This window comes from Megalopta genalis, chromosome 6, assembly GCF_051020955.1.
Source record: "Megalopta genalis isolate 19385.01 chromosome 6, iyMegGena1_principal, whole genome shotgun sequence".
NCBI classification, from domain to species: domain Eukaryota; kingdom Metazoa; phylum Arthropoda; class Insecta; order Hymenoptera; family Halictidae; genus Megalopta; species Megalopta genalis.
Genome location: NC_135018.1, coordinates 18,413,136 through 18,429,701, shown reverse-complemented (window position 1 = coordinate 18,429,701; position 16,566 = coordinate 18,413,136). Strand labels below are relative to the sequence as shown.

The 16,566-nt window shown below is 47.7% G+C and overlaps 1 protein-coding gene across 7 annotated transcripts in view; it reads right to left on the bottom strand.

Annotated features, from left to right (window-relative positions):
- The window catches only part of scalloped (TEA domain transcription factor 1 homolog scalloped), a 218,434-nt gene that overhangs the window by 44,366 nt on the left and 157,502 nt on the right, over positions 1-16,566 (bottom strand). For all 7 annotated transcript variants that reach the window (XM_076523254.1, XM_076523255.1, XM_076523256.1 and 4 more), the window contains 2 exons: positions 5,091-5,215; positions 3,375-3,513 (listed from right to left, as the gene is read on the bottom strand). In XM_076523254.1, coding sequence (XP_076379369.1) covers positions 3,375-3,513; positions 5,091-5,215 — 264 coding nt within the window. The remainder of the gene's footprint in view (positions 1-3,374; positions 3,514-5,090; positions 5,216-16,566) is intronic.

Sequence of the window (16,566 nt, the reverse complement as noted above, 5' to 3'; positions counted from 1 at the left end):
TCCCTTGGCACTGCTGGTACGTCCACGCGCGAACCCTTCTCCCCCCGTTCCTCCTCCTTCACCTCGCCGTCACCTCGTCACGGTTGGTTCGCTCTTCTTTTTCCATCGGAACGTCGACGCCCCGTACCCCGTGATTTCTCCGCGAAAGACCGATCGTCCGAAGAGATGCAGCACTAGGAACGAGGATTCTGTTCGTTCCGTGAAACGTTATCGCGCGGTAACCTCTTTTATTTCTCCCAAGAGCTCCCACGCATACCTTTATTAGCTGCCGCTCTCGATTTCCATTTAGGAATCGAAGCAACAGAAAGTACAGTGATGTCTTCTCTCATTGACGCCCGGATCGCGCACAAGAATGGACAATTTGGGAAGAGGAGATACGATTATTCGAGCCTTGCGGTTCGTTTTTATAGTTACGAATTGTCAAGAACTATAGAAACGAGCCGCACGGCTCGAATAATCGTATCTCCTCTTCCCAAATTGTCCAGCTTATCTCCTCTTTATGTATCTCCTTTTCGCAAATTGTCCGTTTTTGTAGACAATCTGAGCGTCAGTTAGAGAGACATTACTGTACATACGGAGGGAACTATGAATGTAGCTACAGGGTGTCCCAAAAATGTCTCGCAAACCGAAAGTGGCGGGTTCCTTGGATCATTCGAAGCAACTTTTTCCTTTACAAAAATTTTCTCCGAGGCACCGTTAACGAGTTATCGACGAAAAACAGTGACCAATGAGAGACGACCTCGGCTGGAGCGCGGCGACCGAGCCGACGAGCGGAACTGGGCTTCGCGCGCTGGTTGGCTGGGCCTCGATTCTTATTGGTCACTGTTTTTCGTTGATAACTCGTTAACGGTGCCTCGGAGAACATTTTCGCAAAGGAAAAAGTTGCTTCAAATGATCCGAGGAACCCGTCATTTCCGGATTGCGAGACATTTTTGGGACACCCTGTAGAGTCGCGTGTGGAAGCACGTGTACCAATACCGAAAGCTCGTGGCAATACCGCTATCATAGTTATTTATATAGTTATAAATTGTCCAGAATTATAAAAACGAGCCGCAAGGCTCGAATAATCGCATCTCCCCGAATTATCGAATCTAGTGGACAATCTGAGCGTCAGTAAGGGAGACATTACTGTACCTAGAGAGTTTCGGTCGGATGCGCGACGCAACGGGAGTAACGCGTTGGTGGAAACGTCTGGACGGACATCGTTATTGCTCGATGCCGAGGTCGGTATACGTGACCGAGCAGATATTGCCTGTTACGAGACCGCGGGTAACACCGTAGTCGCCGCCGTTAACTGGCCGGCACGAGCTCTCCAACCCGAGGCAATAACGCCACACTTCGAAAGATACCCCCTCGGATCGACATCTTTGTCCGAGAACAGTTTAGCGCTTTCCATCGCTTCCATCGCTTCCATCGTTCGCGAAACGGTCGTCGCGCACCGCGTTGTTAGAAGTAAGATGGTAATGGGCGATGAAGCGCGCTTTCTCGATCGGCTTGAAAATTCTGCTAGAAATTATGCATAGTCCACGGTCTTCCGAGCAAATTACCAAATGAAATATTATCGAAACGTCTAAGTGATAGAAGGAGCGCGTTGTAGAACAGGTTCCTCCGATACAGAAGCTCGTGCAACGAATTGAATTTGTACGACCATATCTACGCTACCCATCTTACCTAGAATAAAACTGTTCCTTATCGAATCCAAACCTTCTACCGGCCACGAAAGAAACCAAAATTGAGATCAGATCCACATCCGATAGTTCGCATGTTCTTTCGCGTCTTCGACCGAGCGGGTTAGAATGGTAGCGGCGCGAGTCGGATTTTCCTTGTTGCGAGAAACAGGGAGCGTTTCTATTATATGTAGTTCGCCAACGAGCGTGTCGTTCGCCGGCCAAATTTATCGTCACGATAATTCAGGGTTCGGTTATAGCAACTTTATCGCTTATTTCGCCCGCCGTTTCGACATTTTCGAGAATGTCGCTTACGCCGGTATGAATTCTAACCCGCTCGACCGCCTCGTTCAAGCGCGATGCAACGAAACAATTTTAACGACGTAGTAGTAGACTGTACATATAATAGTGTAGTCGAATATATCGATTCCTTTTCCATACAAACCGGTCACACCCGTAAGAGAATAAGTAAATACAGCAATGTCTCCCTTACCGACGCTCAGATTGTCCACTAAATTGGATAATTTGGGAAGAGGAGACACGATTGTTTGAGTCTTGCAGCTCGTTTTTTATAGTTGTTGACAATTCGCAAAATGAACCGCAAGGCTCGAATAATCGTATCTCGTATTCCCAAATTGTCCACTAAATTAGATAATTTGGGAAGAGGAGATACGATTGTTCGAGCCTTGCGGCACGTTTTTATAATTCTGGACAATTTATAACTATAAAAATAAACCACAAGGCTCGAATAATCGTATCTCCTCTTCCCAAATTGTCCATTTTTGTGGAGCGTCAATTAGAGAGACGTTACTGTAAAAATTATGAAATAATCGAATCTCTTCGCGCTTCCCGAATAATATGAATTGACCGACGACGATCTTCGCCGCCGTTCTCGACCAACAGCGATCGAGTGCCGCGGCAGTGGGGCAGCTAATAAGGGCGTGGGGGTGGGGGGAATATAAGCGCAAAGACGCCTTCTTGTCGCGCGAGGACTATACGTTGTTCCGCGTACAGTAATGTCTCCCTTACTGACGCTCAGATTGTCCACTAAATTGGATAATTTGGGAAGAGGGGACACGATTGTTCGAGCCTTGCGGCTCGTTTTTATAATCGTGAACAATTTATAAATATAAAAGCAAACCGCAAGGCTCGAATAATCGTATCTCCTCTTCCCAAATTGTTCATTTTTGTGGAGCGTCAATTAGAGAGACATTACTGTACTCTCTAGACACAACGCTCGCGAATTACGCGTAGTAGATCCGGGGGGAAACGGGCTCGGTCGATCGAACAAATCGCGTTTTATTTTTCAGCTATTCGGGACATTTTTCTTCCGATTAATTTTGATCCGCGCGTAATGAACGTTGTTCCGTATTATTATTTGTACGCCTTCTCCGAACGAAACCGAGAAGGCTATCCGGAGGAATCGCGCGGCGTATCGCTTCGTAGGATCGACGTTGTTCGTCGTTCGAGTAAACGAATTTGAATTTGCTTCGAGAATGCTTTGAGAACGGGACGACCGGTTTCGTCGAAACTTTCGTCGGGCCATCCGGAACGAAATCCATTTAAAAGTTGTTCCCGTCGTCGGCGAAGCGCACGCGCGGAAGCTCCCTCGCAATTATATTTAGAGGTCTAGAGAGGCTGCCGATGGTGGTTTCATCCCCGAGGGAAACATCGAAAAGAGATTTGCCAGGAAATTGTTCGACTCACCGTACATCTTCCCTTCGTCGGACAGGATGATTTTGCGTCGGCCGCATGGTGGATATATAGTGAGGGCTTCCTGGAAGCTCTGCTCGATATCCGGCGACCACACACCCTCCGCGTCCGCTGCCGATAAGTCCTTCTCGTCCTGAAAAATATGGGAACGCGGCAATTCGTCGATCGTTCGATTCGCCGGCCGGAATCAATTTCGCTCGAATCGTAAACGTCGTTCTTTTCCGATTCCAACGAATTTCCTTCCGGCCGACGCGAGCGACGTGGCTCGGCCCGAGAGCATTTTTGCGCGGCGAATTGCGAATCGTGCGCGAGATAAACCTTTTTTTGCGCATCGGCGATCGATAAACCCGAGCGATAAATTGTCGAGCCTCGCGCTGCGGTGGCCGGGTAATTTTCACCCAGTAGGTATTTAAATCGCTCGCTCTCGATTGCTCGATGATTCCCATCGACGAGATGAAATAAACCGCATCGGGAACGACGGAACGACTGGTAAAAGTCTGCGAGAAGTACGGCAATGTCTCTCTAATTGACGCTCGGATTGTCCACAAAATTGGACAATTTTGGGAAGAAGAGATACGATTCTTCGAGCCTTGCGACTCATTTTTATAGTTATCGATTGTCAACAGTTATAAAAACTAGGTGCAGTGCTCGGACAATCGTATCTCCTCTTCCCGAATTATCCACTTTTGGGGACTATCTGAGCGTCAGTAAGGGAGACATTACTGTATTCAGTACTGTATTGACATTACTAAATATCTCGATCGCTTACTTTATCTTTTATCGTATCATTTCTTCTCTTTTTTCTTTGTTTCTTTTCGATATACAGTAATGTCTCTCTAATTGACGCCCAGATTGCGCGCACAAAAATGGACAATTTGGAAAGAGGAGATACGATTATTCGAGCCTTGCAGTTGATTTTTATAGTTATAAATTATCCACAATTATAAAAACGAGCCGCAAGGCTTAATATTCGAAAAAACGTATCTAATCTTCCCGAACTATCCATTTTAATGGACAATTTGAGCGTCAGTAAGGGAGACATTTCTATACAGTAATGTCTTTCTAATTGACGGCCAGTTTGTGCACAGAAATGGACAATTTGGGAAGAGGAGATACGATTATTCGAGCTTGTTGCGGTTTACTTTTATAGTTATAAATTGTCCATAATTATAGAAATGAGCCGCAAGGCTCGAATAATCATATCTCCTCTTCCAAAATTATCCACTTTTGGGGACAATCTGAGCGTCAGTAAGGGAGTCATTACCGTATTCATGTTTATTTTCTCCGTTTTTACATTATTTAAATATCTCGATCGCTTACTTTATCTTCTATCGTATCATTTCTTCTCTTTTTTCTTTGCTTCTTTTCGATATACAGTAATGTCTCTCTAATTGACGCCCAGATTACGCGCACAAAAATGGCAATTTGGGAAGAGGAGATACGATTATTCGAGCCTTGCGGTTTATTTGTATAGTTATAAATTATCCACAATTATAAAAACGAGCCGCAAGGCTATAATATTCGAATAATCGTATCTCCTCTTCCCAAATTGTCCATTTCTGTGCGCAACCTGAGCGTCAGTAAGGGAGACATTACTCTATAACACGCGCGTTTGATCTGAAAATTCTGCACGATCTCTAAAAAGAACGAGAAGCAGAACGAAAGAGAATCGACGAAACATTGCAGGAACTGCGGATAATTGTAACTTACATCGCTAATTTCACCAACGTCGAGGTTCTTGGTATCCGAGCCGGAGCCGTTCGCGTCGGGCGGCGGCCCGGAACTCGCTGGAGTCCACGGCGCGGAAATGGTGTCGGCTGCAGCCACCGCACTGCCTGCAACAATTGAACGTATTTTCAACGATTTCAGTCTCGCCAGCTGTGCGCGCGCGAGCGAAATTTTCCTTCACGTTACGTGAAACTCGGACGATATTCGTTTACCAACACGCGTATCGTTCGCTGACCAAAATTGGTTGTTGAGATAATTCGGAGTTCGATTAATTGATAGCAACTTCATCGTTTATTTTATCGTTACAACCTATTCGCATCTGTACGTAGATCACGTTCGTGGATGCAAAGGCGAGCATTTTCAAAAATATCGCTTACGCCGATACGGATTCGAATCTCCTGGGATCGATAAATACGTCCGTTCGTGTCTTCGAATCGGATATAGTCGCGTGCTACGGCGGTCGATAATTGAATCCAGCTGGAAATTGTTGACGGAAGGTGGAAGGAACGTGGAAATGGCCAAGGGGGATGAAACGGAAGCGTGCGCGACAGAGCAAGGTGGCTCGCGCGTGTGCCTGTACGTCGCGATCGGGCTGGCGCGTTCGCGCGGCGTGCGAGTGCTCGTGTGCGTGCGGCGCGCGATGTAGGAGGGGGTGGGGGGTGGTGGAAAAATCAGCGCGTGAAAAATCGCGGTCGAACGGAGCGCGGCGCGGCGCGGCACGGTGCGCTCGTTGGCGCGGCCAGGACAGAATCTCTATACGTTGGAGCAACAAGTGTTCGCTGATATCGCGTATCAGTGCCGCGGTCGGCGGTGGGGGTTAGTCGTAGGCGGTACACTCCGCCTACCGGGGGTGGAGTGTGTACGTTGAGCCCCCGGAAGAGCCTCCTTCCCCTCGGCTTCGACCGTGATACCGGATCCCTTGCGCGGGAACAAACCTCCCGAAACCAGGAGAAATCGGGAGAAATCCTGCGTCCCGACGCGTTCCGCGAGATCTTCCAATCCCAAAGCGAAACATCGTTTCCTTCTGTTTACGCGAACACGGCGAGACACCCTTCGCGAATGTCCGGCGGAGTTTCCATCGTCGTCCGTGGCCATCGTCCTCCTCAAAATATCGACAACCTAGTCGGGAACGAAGTTATCGGCGGTAGGGTCTGTTAAACGACTCGTAATCGACTGATACCGAATACCGAATAAAGTAGCAGGAGCCGGCAACCGTTGGGCAAGGCCAATTGCTGCGCCCTATATTTATGCGAATTAGTACGTTTTGTTCTTCGAGTATGTGCGATCGAAGAATACGAATTGTCTTGACGCTATGTATGTATATTTTTTAAATATACGTTGACCTACCTGCTACGTGTACATACGAGTATCCGCGAAACCATATTCGAAATCTATTGTCGTACGAAAAAATAGTCGATCCGTATATGTCGTCCAAATCGCGATAATCGCTTACAAGAGATCATCCCCGAAATCTCAATACGTCGCGCACATCGTACGGATATTTTCGTTTACCGAACCAGGCTGGCGTTACCGAAGATTTCAATCGACGAAGAACGCGTCTTCGGCGGAAACCGCTCGAAGATAAAACCCTGACCGGACTGGCACCGAACACGGTAAGTTCTCCCTAATCGACGCTCAAATTGTGCACAAAAATGGACAATTTCGGGCGAGGAGATACGATCGATCCGAGCCTCGCGGCTCGTTTTTACAGTCGTTGACAATCGAGCCGTTTATTTTGAATGTGGCATAAGTCACTTTGTTTTCAAGTCGATATATTTAAGGGTTTGCGTTTGAACACGTTTCAAAATATGGATGCTAACTTTCGAGAAGATTTACTTGTATTTGTTATCTCAGGATACTGATATTTTTCTCGGTATAAATAATTTCGTATAAACATTAAGAAATCGCCACTTTTCATTACGGTAAAGTGACTTATGCCACTTTCAAAATAAACGGCTCAATCGGTAACTATAAAAACGAGCCGCAGAAGCTCGAACAATCGTATCTCCTGTTCCGAAATTGTCCATTTTCGTGTACAATCTGAGCGTCGATTAGGTTGAATTTACTGTATTCGCGTGTGCCACGATGGTAGGGTTTTTTTTGCGTCGCGAGGCACGAGCCACGAGCCACGGGCCACGATACGCAACGCGTTAGCTGGTGAAAACGAGCGGGAGCTTTAATAGAGAGGCGAGCGAGTCCAGATGCTGGCGCACGCGTACGGTCGCTGGTCGCTGGTCGCGACGGCAACGGCAACCGACGACCAGCGATCGACTACCGGCGACGGCGACGGCGACTACGAACCACTAGAGCAACAACCATCGGATACATGCACATACATGCTTCCGGCTAGCCAAACTGGATATACCGCCTACGACTATCTGCCTGTACGCGCGAACGTTCTCCGCGGAGCGGTGTCGTCGTTGCACGATGCACGATGCACGATGCACGAGCACACGGATAGCGCGCTCGCGTGTAATGCTAGCACGACAGAATGCATAGATCATGGCGGATGACGCATGGTTGCATTCGGCGTGCTCGCCGTTCGCTGCTCGCTGCTCGCCGGTCGACGCTCGCCGCTCGACGGGGGTTGTCCAGCAGAGGGATGGAAATGCGCGGCGGATGAAGGATAGGAAATGGCCGGGTCAGCCGTGATAGGGCGCAGGAACCCGCCACGAAACGCGGAGGAGGGGAGAAAGCATTTCGGAATGTCGCCGTGGCTACTCTCGGTCATGGGAGAGACCGGAACGTCCTCGACCACCTGGCCGGCTTGTCCCGGCATAACTAAATTTCTTGTCTCCTTTTAACTCGAACCGAAACGTTTCCAAACATTTGCTAGAGGGGGACGCGGACTTGCGAGAGGCGGGGACAGCAATGCGAAACTTGCTCCTTCTCCGGCATTGTTGCGTCGAGTTTTCCACTCGCGATTCTATTCGTTTCGTCTACTCGCGTCGTCCGTCTAGAAAATATCACGACGCATCTATCCATTCCACGGGCTTCGCAAAACTTGTAACACGCGGTCCCCAGTCTCGGCTACGAACCCGCGGAACGACCGGCGACCATTTCTTTTCTCAGAGTTTCCTGCGAATCGAACGATAACAAGTTGTATCGACGTATCGCGATCTACAGGGTGTCCCAAAAATGTGTCGCAATTCGGAAATGGCGGGTTCCTCGGATCATTCGAAGCAACTTCTTCCTTTACAAAAATTTTCTCCGAGGCACCGTTCACGAGTTATCAACGAAAAACGGTGACCAATAAGAATCGAGTACGACTGACGCGAGGCGGCCCAGCCAACCAGCGCGCGAAGCCCAGTTCCGCTCATTGGCTCGGGGTGACGCAATGAAAATGCGCGCATAGCACAGTGGGTCAGTCCACACTTTTGTACGAAGATTTTCTTAAGCAATAACTAAATCTTTTGTTTCCTGCAAACGTTCTGTTAAGGGCCTACAATATGTTCAAATCTATGAACAAGCTTCGAACAAGAACGTAACCTCAAATTTTGTAAATCAATTCAGGTCAAACGACGATTATACCTGTAGCTGTTTTTTCGGAATCCTTGTAAGAAAAGACTTTATTAGAATAATTTCTAATACGTCAGAAATATTGCTCGCACGAATGCCAGATGTATTCGGCACTTATCCATACCGGTCATCGCATGGATACCGGTAAACAGGGTGTCCCAAAATTATGGTATTTCCGGGAAACGAGGGGTTCCTGGGGTCGTTTGTAGCAACTTTTTCCTCAGCGAAAATGTTCTACGATGCTTCGTTCACGAGTTATTAACGAAAAACACTGACCAATCAAAGACGAGCTCGGTTGACGCAAGGCAGCCGAGCCAATCAGCGGATCTGGGCTTCGCGCGCTCGTTGGCTCGGCCGCCTCGCGCCGATCGAGCTCGCCTCTCATTGGTCACTGTTTTTCGTCGATAACTCGCGAACGAAGCCTCGTAGAATATTTTCGCTAAGGAAAAAGTTGCTTCAAATGATCTCGGGAACCCCTCATTTCCCGGAAATACCATAATTTTGGGATACCCTGTATATCCGGCGCTCGGTGACTGATATATCCATCGGGACATCTGTGACAGATATATCCGACCGGATGCCGGATATATCCGGCGCTCGTACCGAAAGGGTTAAAAATCGGCGTGCTACGTATGCGCTGGATGCGTATGCGCGACGGTGACATCCGTAAATCGTTCGAAGCGGCTTTATCCTTGAGCAAACGCGTCGTACATAGAGCGTCGCGTATCCGATTCACAGACCCGAGGGTGTAGTAAATGGCGTGTTCGCGGATAGCGGTGGTTCTGGCTAAGCTGTAAATTTGCCGTATAACCATTCGAGGGTAGCCGGCTCCGGTCGAGCAGGCCCGGCTCAGCCAGCAGCAGCCCGTTCCCGTTCCCGTTCCCATGCTCGTGCTCCTGCTTCTACCCGTGCTCCTACTCGTGCTCGCGCCCGTTCCCGTGGCCTATGCCCGTGCCTGGTTTGCGGGGGAATTCGGTGGACGCTGCGAGAGATGGAGAGACGGAAGATGCAGGATGGAGAACGAAGGACGGAGAGAGAGGCAGAGAGGGAGGAAAGGAGGAAAGCGGAAGGTGGAAGGTGGTGGGTGGTAGGAGGGAGGAGGTAGGTGGTAGGTGGAAGGGTGAGACAGGAGACGGGGGTCGTAGGAGCATTCATAGCAGAGACCAGAGGGTGGCTTCGGTGGAATGCGTCCCGTTTAATATCGCGGAACATTATATATCGCCTCTCTTGTCCCTACGTTGTCCGTGCCGCACGCTATAACACGTACCTACAAACACACCGACGACGCGGCGCTACGCTAGGCGACGCTAGGCGACGCTAGGCGACCCGAGGCGGCGCGACGGTTCGCCCACGGCGATCCTTTGGCGACATTGACTCGTCCACGCAGTTTTCCCGGCCTATATGCCACGAACGTGTCGAATTCTTCCTGCGGCACCCCCGTTCACCTTCGAACGTGACCCCGCTGGATTAAAACACAGGCACGCCGCGTATCGCGACAACGTGTTCTCGGTACACCACCGAGCGAAGTCAAGTTTCCGTTTTCCTTCGAGCTTTCCTTCTCGTCGTCGTTAGAGACGGACACCTCGAAAGGAACAGAGGTGTCTTATTAGGTCTACCGGAATCGTAATCTGTAATCCGTAATCCGTTCTTATCGTTGTGACAATCTCTTTTTCCTTATTAGTCGAAAGGGTCGCGGATTAGCAGTCTCCGATTCCTCCTTGCTATACCGTTTCTCGACTCTCGATTCCCGTTTCCCGTTTCACGAAAAAACATTTCTCGACCGAACGAACCGCTTCGACGTCTCGTTCAACTCCGAAGAACGTATCGTCGACCCCTGGCACGCTTAAAGGACGGTCGAAAAATGTTCGCGGAGTTTGAAACACGTATTTTTGTTCCAAGAATGTTCGGAAGAATAAATCAATTTTTGATATTTTATTTTTGCATCGATAGGGTGTTATCCAAACGTGTTATTTAACGGTATCGCACGAAGAAATATCAGGTCTACCGGAAAATTCTGTCCGATAGTGTCACTTCAAGTTTCAGTCCATATGCGCATGTTGATTTGAGACATATATGACTATCTCTCTTTATCATTGCATTTACACACGTGTACTCTCCTAAATAAACTGAAACAAAGATGTCTCGTGTCATTATTAAGTGAGACGCGATCGTGAAAACATGGCTACCGATGATAATGCCAGGCCACGTGCTGCTTTGGCGACTCGTCAGAAAATCGCAGAGCCAGGCTGGGAAATTCTGTCGCATCCACCATACTCCCCAGACCTAGCACCCTCCGATTATCACTTGTTTCTCTCTTCGCAAAACTTTTTACAGGAACAAAAATTCAAAACTGAAGCTGATGTCAACCAAGCACTAGTCGAGTTCTTCGCCTCTATAAATAAATCATTTTTTAAAAATGGCACTTACAAGTCGCCATCGCGCTGGCAAGAAGTCATAAGTAACGATGGAAAGCATAATCTACAATAAATATTATTAAATGTATGAAAATCGTGTTATATTTCAATTCAAAGACGGACAGAACTTTCCGGTAGACCTAATATTTTGGGAACAGGATTTTCATAAGTTAACCCTTTGCACTCGAGCGGTGACTCTGAGGCACCACCGAAATTTGTTATATCACGTTCTAAGATAATTTTCATATTAACAAAGTTTAGATTTTTAAAAATTGTTAAAAGCGTAACCGTTGTGTAAGTCGCAAGACTCGATTTCGCGCGCGTGAAATGCACTTTTTCGTATAAAATGAAAATATTAGGTAAGAAGTCATAAGTAACGATGTAAAGTATATTCTACAATAAATATTATTAAATGTATGAAAATTGTGTTATATTTCAATTCAAAAACGGACAGAACTTTCCGGTAGACCTAATATTAACCCTTACGGGACCAAAACTATTTATTTCCAGTTTACACACTGCCAAGTCCAGAATGTTTTTCAGACAAAGAGAAACTTTTTACTGAAATTTTTTGCATCGAATATAGAGAAGAGATATTCATTTTTTAAAAATAAAACTTCGTTGATATATTTTCATCGAAACAATCGTGCCTATTCTTCCAATGTTTCCTGCCAGATTTTGCGGTTTTATTGATTTCCGCCGCGTGTATGGCGGCATTGGATCGTTTAAGGGTTAAACTGTTCGAGCACCGACCAACGTTCCGAATCGTTCGGAAAACGAAGCTTTAAATTGATAAAATCATTTCTAAATCAGCGAGAACGAACAAAGTGAAGTCTGGATTATCTAACGATGAAGTCGTTCGGAAACTCTACGAACGATGCCGTTTGTCCGATTTTTACCTTCTAGTGGAGCGTCCGAATCGAGCTTTTTTCGATTTTCGGATGTTTCCACTCGCTCGTCGGAATCGACAATGAACTACGTTGAAGATCGTTGGACGATCTCGGAACGGTTCCCTCGACGATGTACGACGGACCGGGACTCGTGCCGATTAGAACTCGGAACTGTTCGTAAATAAAACGCGAAGTGACAACGTAACGCGTAGCCGAAAGCGCGAGTGGATTGTTGCACGATGCACTCAGGATAATCATTTTCCAGAGTATTTTCCAGCGAGAATACCCTTTGTGCGGGTTTAAACATAGATTTAATTATATCATATTAAAATTATAATATGCCTGTAGTATCAGCGTCGCTGTACGTCGAGAATGGTAATTTAATTCCTCTCGCAAAGGTATCAAAATTATAATATCCGTCCATATTGCGCCAGCTGTACCCTTTCGACTCGCCCCCCCCCCCCCTCATCACACCGGCCACACCGTCGACGCTACTACTCGCTTCCACATCGTGTTTCAACATCGTGTAGGTTCCATTGGTTTATCAACAAACCAACCGACAGGATTATGAAATAAAATAATTTTTACTATTTTTATCTCGCTCGTTAGAAGGGTTGATCGCGATCCCCTTTTACACTAGACTAAACAAAGTATCGGTGGCATTGTGCTGTGGTAGCAGATCCAGGCGCTTTAACGACTTTTTTCTTCGAATTACAGTAATGTCTCTCTAATTGACGCCCGGATTGCGCACAAAAATGAACAATTTTGGAAGAGGAGATACGATTATTCGAGCCTTGCGGTTCATATTTATATTTACGAATTAGTGATAACTATAAAAACGAGCTGCATGGTTCGAACAATCGTATCTCCTCTTCCCAAATTGTCCATCTTTCTGCATAATTTGAGCGTCAGCACACACAGTTAGGGGGAGACATTAATGTATTAAACTAGCAAATCGACTAAGACGTTCGTCCGTTGAATAAACGCGAAATAACAGAAAGTACAGTAATGTCTCTCTAATTGACGCCCAGATTGACCACAAAGTGGACAATTTTGGAAGAGGAGATATGATTATTCAAGCCTTGCGGTTTATTTTTATATTTATAAATTGTCCACAATTATAAAAATGAGCCGCAAGCCTCGAATAATCGTATCTCCTCTTCCCAAATTATCCATTTTAGTGGACAATCTGAGCGTCAGTAAGGGAGACATTACTGCACATATCGAGCAGCGATAGGGTGTAATACTCGGGCAATATGGTTTACGAATCGCGCGCCACAAGGGCCATAAAATGTTTTCCGCTTTGACAAGAAGTCGGCAATGCCGCTTCAAAAGAACGAAGATCGAGATCGAAAGAGAGAGAGAGAGAGAGAGAGAGAGAGAGAGAGAGAGAAAGGGAGAGAGGGGCGGGGGAGATCGCTTCCTACGCGAAAAGCGTAAAGTGGACGATTTTCCTCCGATCAGTCTTTGTGTTGTGGCGGCTACCTCCAGACCCGCCAGCAGATGGCTCCTCTTCCCGCAAGTAACCGATCCGCCTCAATTTGTATATACAGGGCGTCCCAAAAATGTCTCGCAATCCGAAAGTAGCGGGTTCCTCGGGTCACTCGAAGCAACTTTTTCCTTTACAAAAATTTTCTCCGAGGCACCGTTAACGAGTTATGAACGAAAAACAGTGACCAATGAGAGGCGAGCTCGGCTGGCGCGCGGCGACCGAGCCAATGAGCGGAACTGGGCTACGCGCGCTGGTTGGCTGGGCCGCCTCGCGTCAGGCGCACTCGATTCTTATTGGTCTCTGTTTTTCGTGGATAACTCGTTAACGGTGCCTCGGAGAAAATTTTTGTAAAGGAAAAAGTTGCTTCGAATGATCCGAGAAACCCGCCATTTCCAGACTTCGTCCTTCCGATCGATATCCCAACGTCTGAGGCAAGGGCCCGCTGAGTCCTCTAGCGGGTCCTGGACGAAAAACGTCTCCCCCTCTCCCTTATCTCCTTACTCCCTAACACAGTCACTTCAACTACCGCCAAAGTGTAAAGCGAGAATTTCTATCGTCGACACTGTATTCCTGTTCTAAAATAACAGGGATAAGACCGCGCGTGTCGCTTCGACGGTTCGCATTACGCGAACATTACAAAATTGTCCATTCGAAAATTGTGATACAGATATATATTTAGGAGATCGCGATAACTGGCAGCGGAAAACGGTATTTTCACGCCAAAGTCTGCAAGTTCTGTGTGCCGGTTACATCGAAGGCGCGCGCCCGCGGATGGCCGAAGATTCTCGTAGCTCGATTTGAAATTCGGCCGGCCAGAAGTTTTGGGCTCGAGCCCGAAACGTCGGGCACGCGTGCACCCTTAGAAACCGCGATAGCATCTTGCAACGGATGTTTCAGCATCTCGATAGAACGATCTCGAGGATCGGAATGGTAAACGTGGAAGATCGCGCCGCGATCCGGCCGAGTTTACAAGTGTCTCGATCGATCGTGAAACCCGTGAGAAGGCAGGCAGCTTGGAAAATGGGCGAGGAGAGAAAAGAACGTAAAAGAGGTAAAGGCGGTAAAGGCGGTAAAGGCGGGTAAAGAAGGTAAAAGACGTAAAGGACGCGCGCGCGGCCATAGCCTTCGGGTTTTATAGCGCAGCCTCCCCTATCGCGGGTCGAACAACGCGATCCGAAGCCCGCCGCGGCTGCGGCCCGATCTCGACCTACCCCAACCAGCCGGCCGGCCCTCGAGCTCTCGAGCTGGTTGTATCCCCGTGGAAATATTCGAGTGTACCTATTTATTATTTGTTCCCCGTTCGATCGCGGTGACTGGCTGTTACCCGCCGAGGCCACGGCACGAAGCCGCCGTCTCTTCGGTTCTGTTCCCACTTTTGCTCTCTCTTGCTTCCTGCTTTTGCTCCTGGTTCAGAGCTTTTGCTCGCTGCTTCCGGGGGAGGGGGAGCGCCGCGAGGGGCGCGAATCACTGTCGAGTCTCGCGTGGCCGCGCACAAGTGGATGGATGCGTGGAAACGAGGCGCGAATTGGTCTCGATCTTTTATTTCTTTTTTTCGACGGGGGCGAAACAAAACCGAGGGGAGGAGAGAACACGCAGCGTGGATAAAAGGCAGGGAAAAACGCGAAGAGAAGAGAAACGGGGAGAGAGAGAGAGAGAGAAACGGGCCGGAGAGATTAATTACTGTCATGCGGTGAATGGATGCACCTGTGGCCTCGAAGCAAGCTTTTTTCTATCGGGTGCTGCAGGAAATTAACCTTCCCTGCTTGCCAGTTGAATTCTCCAGTTTTTACGGCTCTTCGTGTGCGCGCTGTTTCCTTCATTTTTTTCCCCCGTTCGCCCCGCGAACCCCTCTCTGCCCGCGCGTTTCCCCCTCGACGAAACGGCGTATGTAAAAGCAAGGGAAACAGACGCCGCTCGTTCGACTCCTCGACGATATTCTCCTAATTGCACCGAAACTTTTCTGGTCCCCGCGCGATTCTCGATAAGGCGAGAGACGCGAGACGTCGTCCCAGCGTTCGTCGTTAATTCGACGAACGACGATATGTCTTCTCGCGCGAAACGAGCCAACGCGACACCCGCGCTCTCCCTATCGTAAACAGGCGCGTGCATCGATCGAATAAAATGTTGTCGAGCATTTCTTTCTTCAGCCGCTATTCGAGCGAGCCGTTTGTCGTTGTTTCGGCGCACGTTTCGGGCCGTTTCGTCAGAACTGCGGATCAAAGTTTCCATTTGGTTGAACGGATCGATTTCCACGCCCCGACAGCCACGCTTAGATCTAGATCGTGATTCTACCTATACAACGTACAATCGAAATATGGCCTACGTAATCCAATGAATGGCGTCACGCAGTTTCACGCACACTAGGGGATAACTTACACTCGGTATTTTAACCGGTTCTATGGAAACCTTTAAACGTTGATTGCACAATATGTAGTTATCAATTGCATCGTTATGTCCGGCAACTATGTATAAAATAGCATATATGCAATGCAAAGGGCTTCTAGTTCGTTTACCAATAAACAATAACAACAACATTGATAATAATAATAATAATGATAATATTCTTCGTAACTCTGATTGATTTTTCGGCAAGCATTCGATCGCGAATGTAGCATTCAGGGAGAAACAAGTTTAGCCTATTTCGGAATGTTGTCGCATGTGCTTGTTGAATTGTCAACTGTTGCTTAGCGGCGGGAAGAAGCGACGCTACGAAAGAATATAGCGGATGTAGGAATCGTTAAAATGGATCGCTATTGTAGCGGGAAGCTCGTCGCTTCACAGTCTGGCAGCGGTCGCTACGATGCACAGTGGTATAAAAGCTCGAAATCATGATCAAAATAAGAATTGGTCGCTGATTACGAATCTGAATTTAAACATTCCAAAAACAAAATAGCGGATCAAATATGGCGGACGGGTTGTTGAACAATTGGGAAATCGGGAAGGTTCCGTGGCTATGCGGGAAGGTCGATCGGCTACGAAGCCAAAGCTCCTGTATACAGTTCCCTTGTTTTTTCCCAAGATTCTACAGTAATATTTTTGACAATAAAATTTTCGGAACGACTTCAACGATTCAGATTGCTGACATTTCAAGGCAGAAAATAATTTTTTCATGGCTTGTGTCACATCATCGCTCGTGTCGTCCA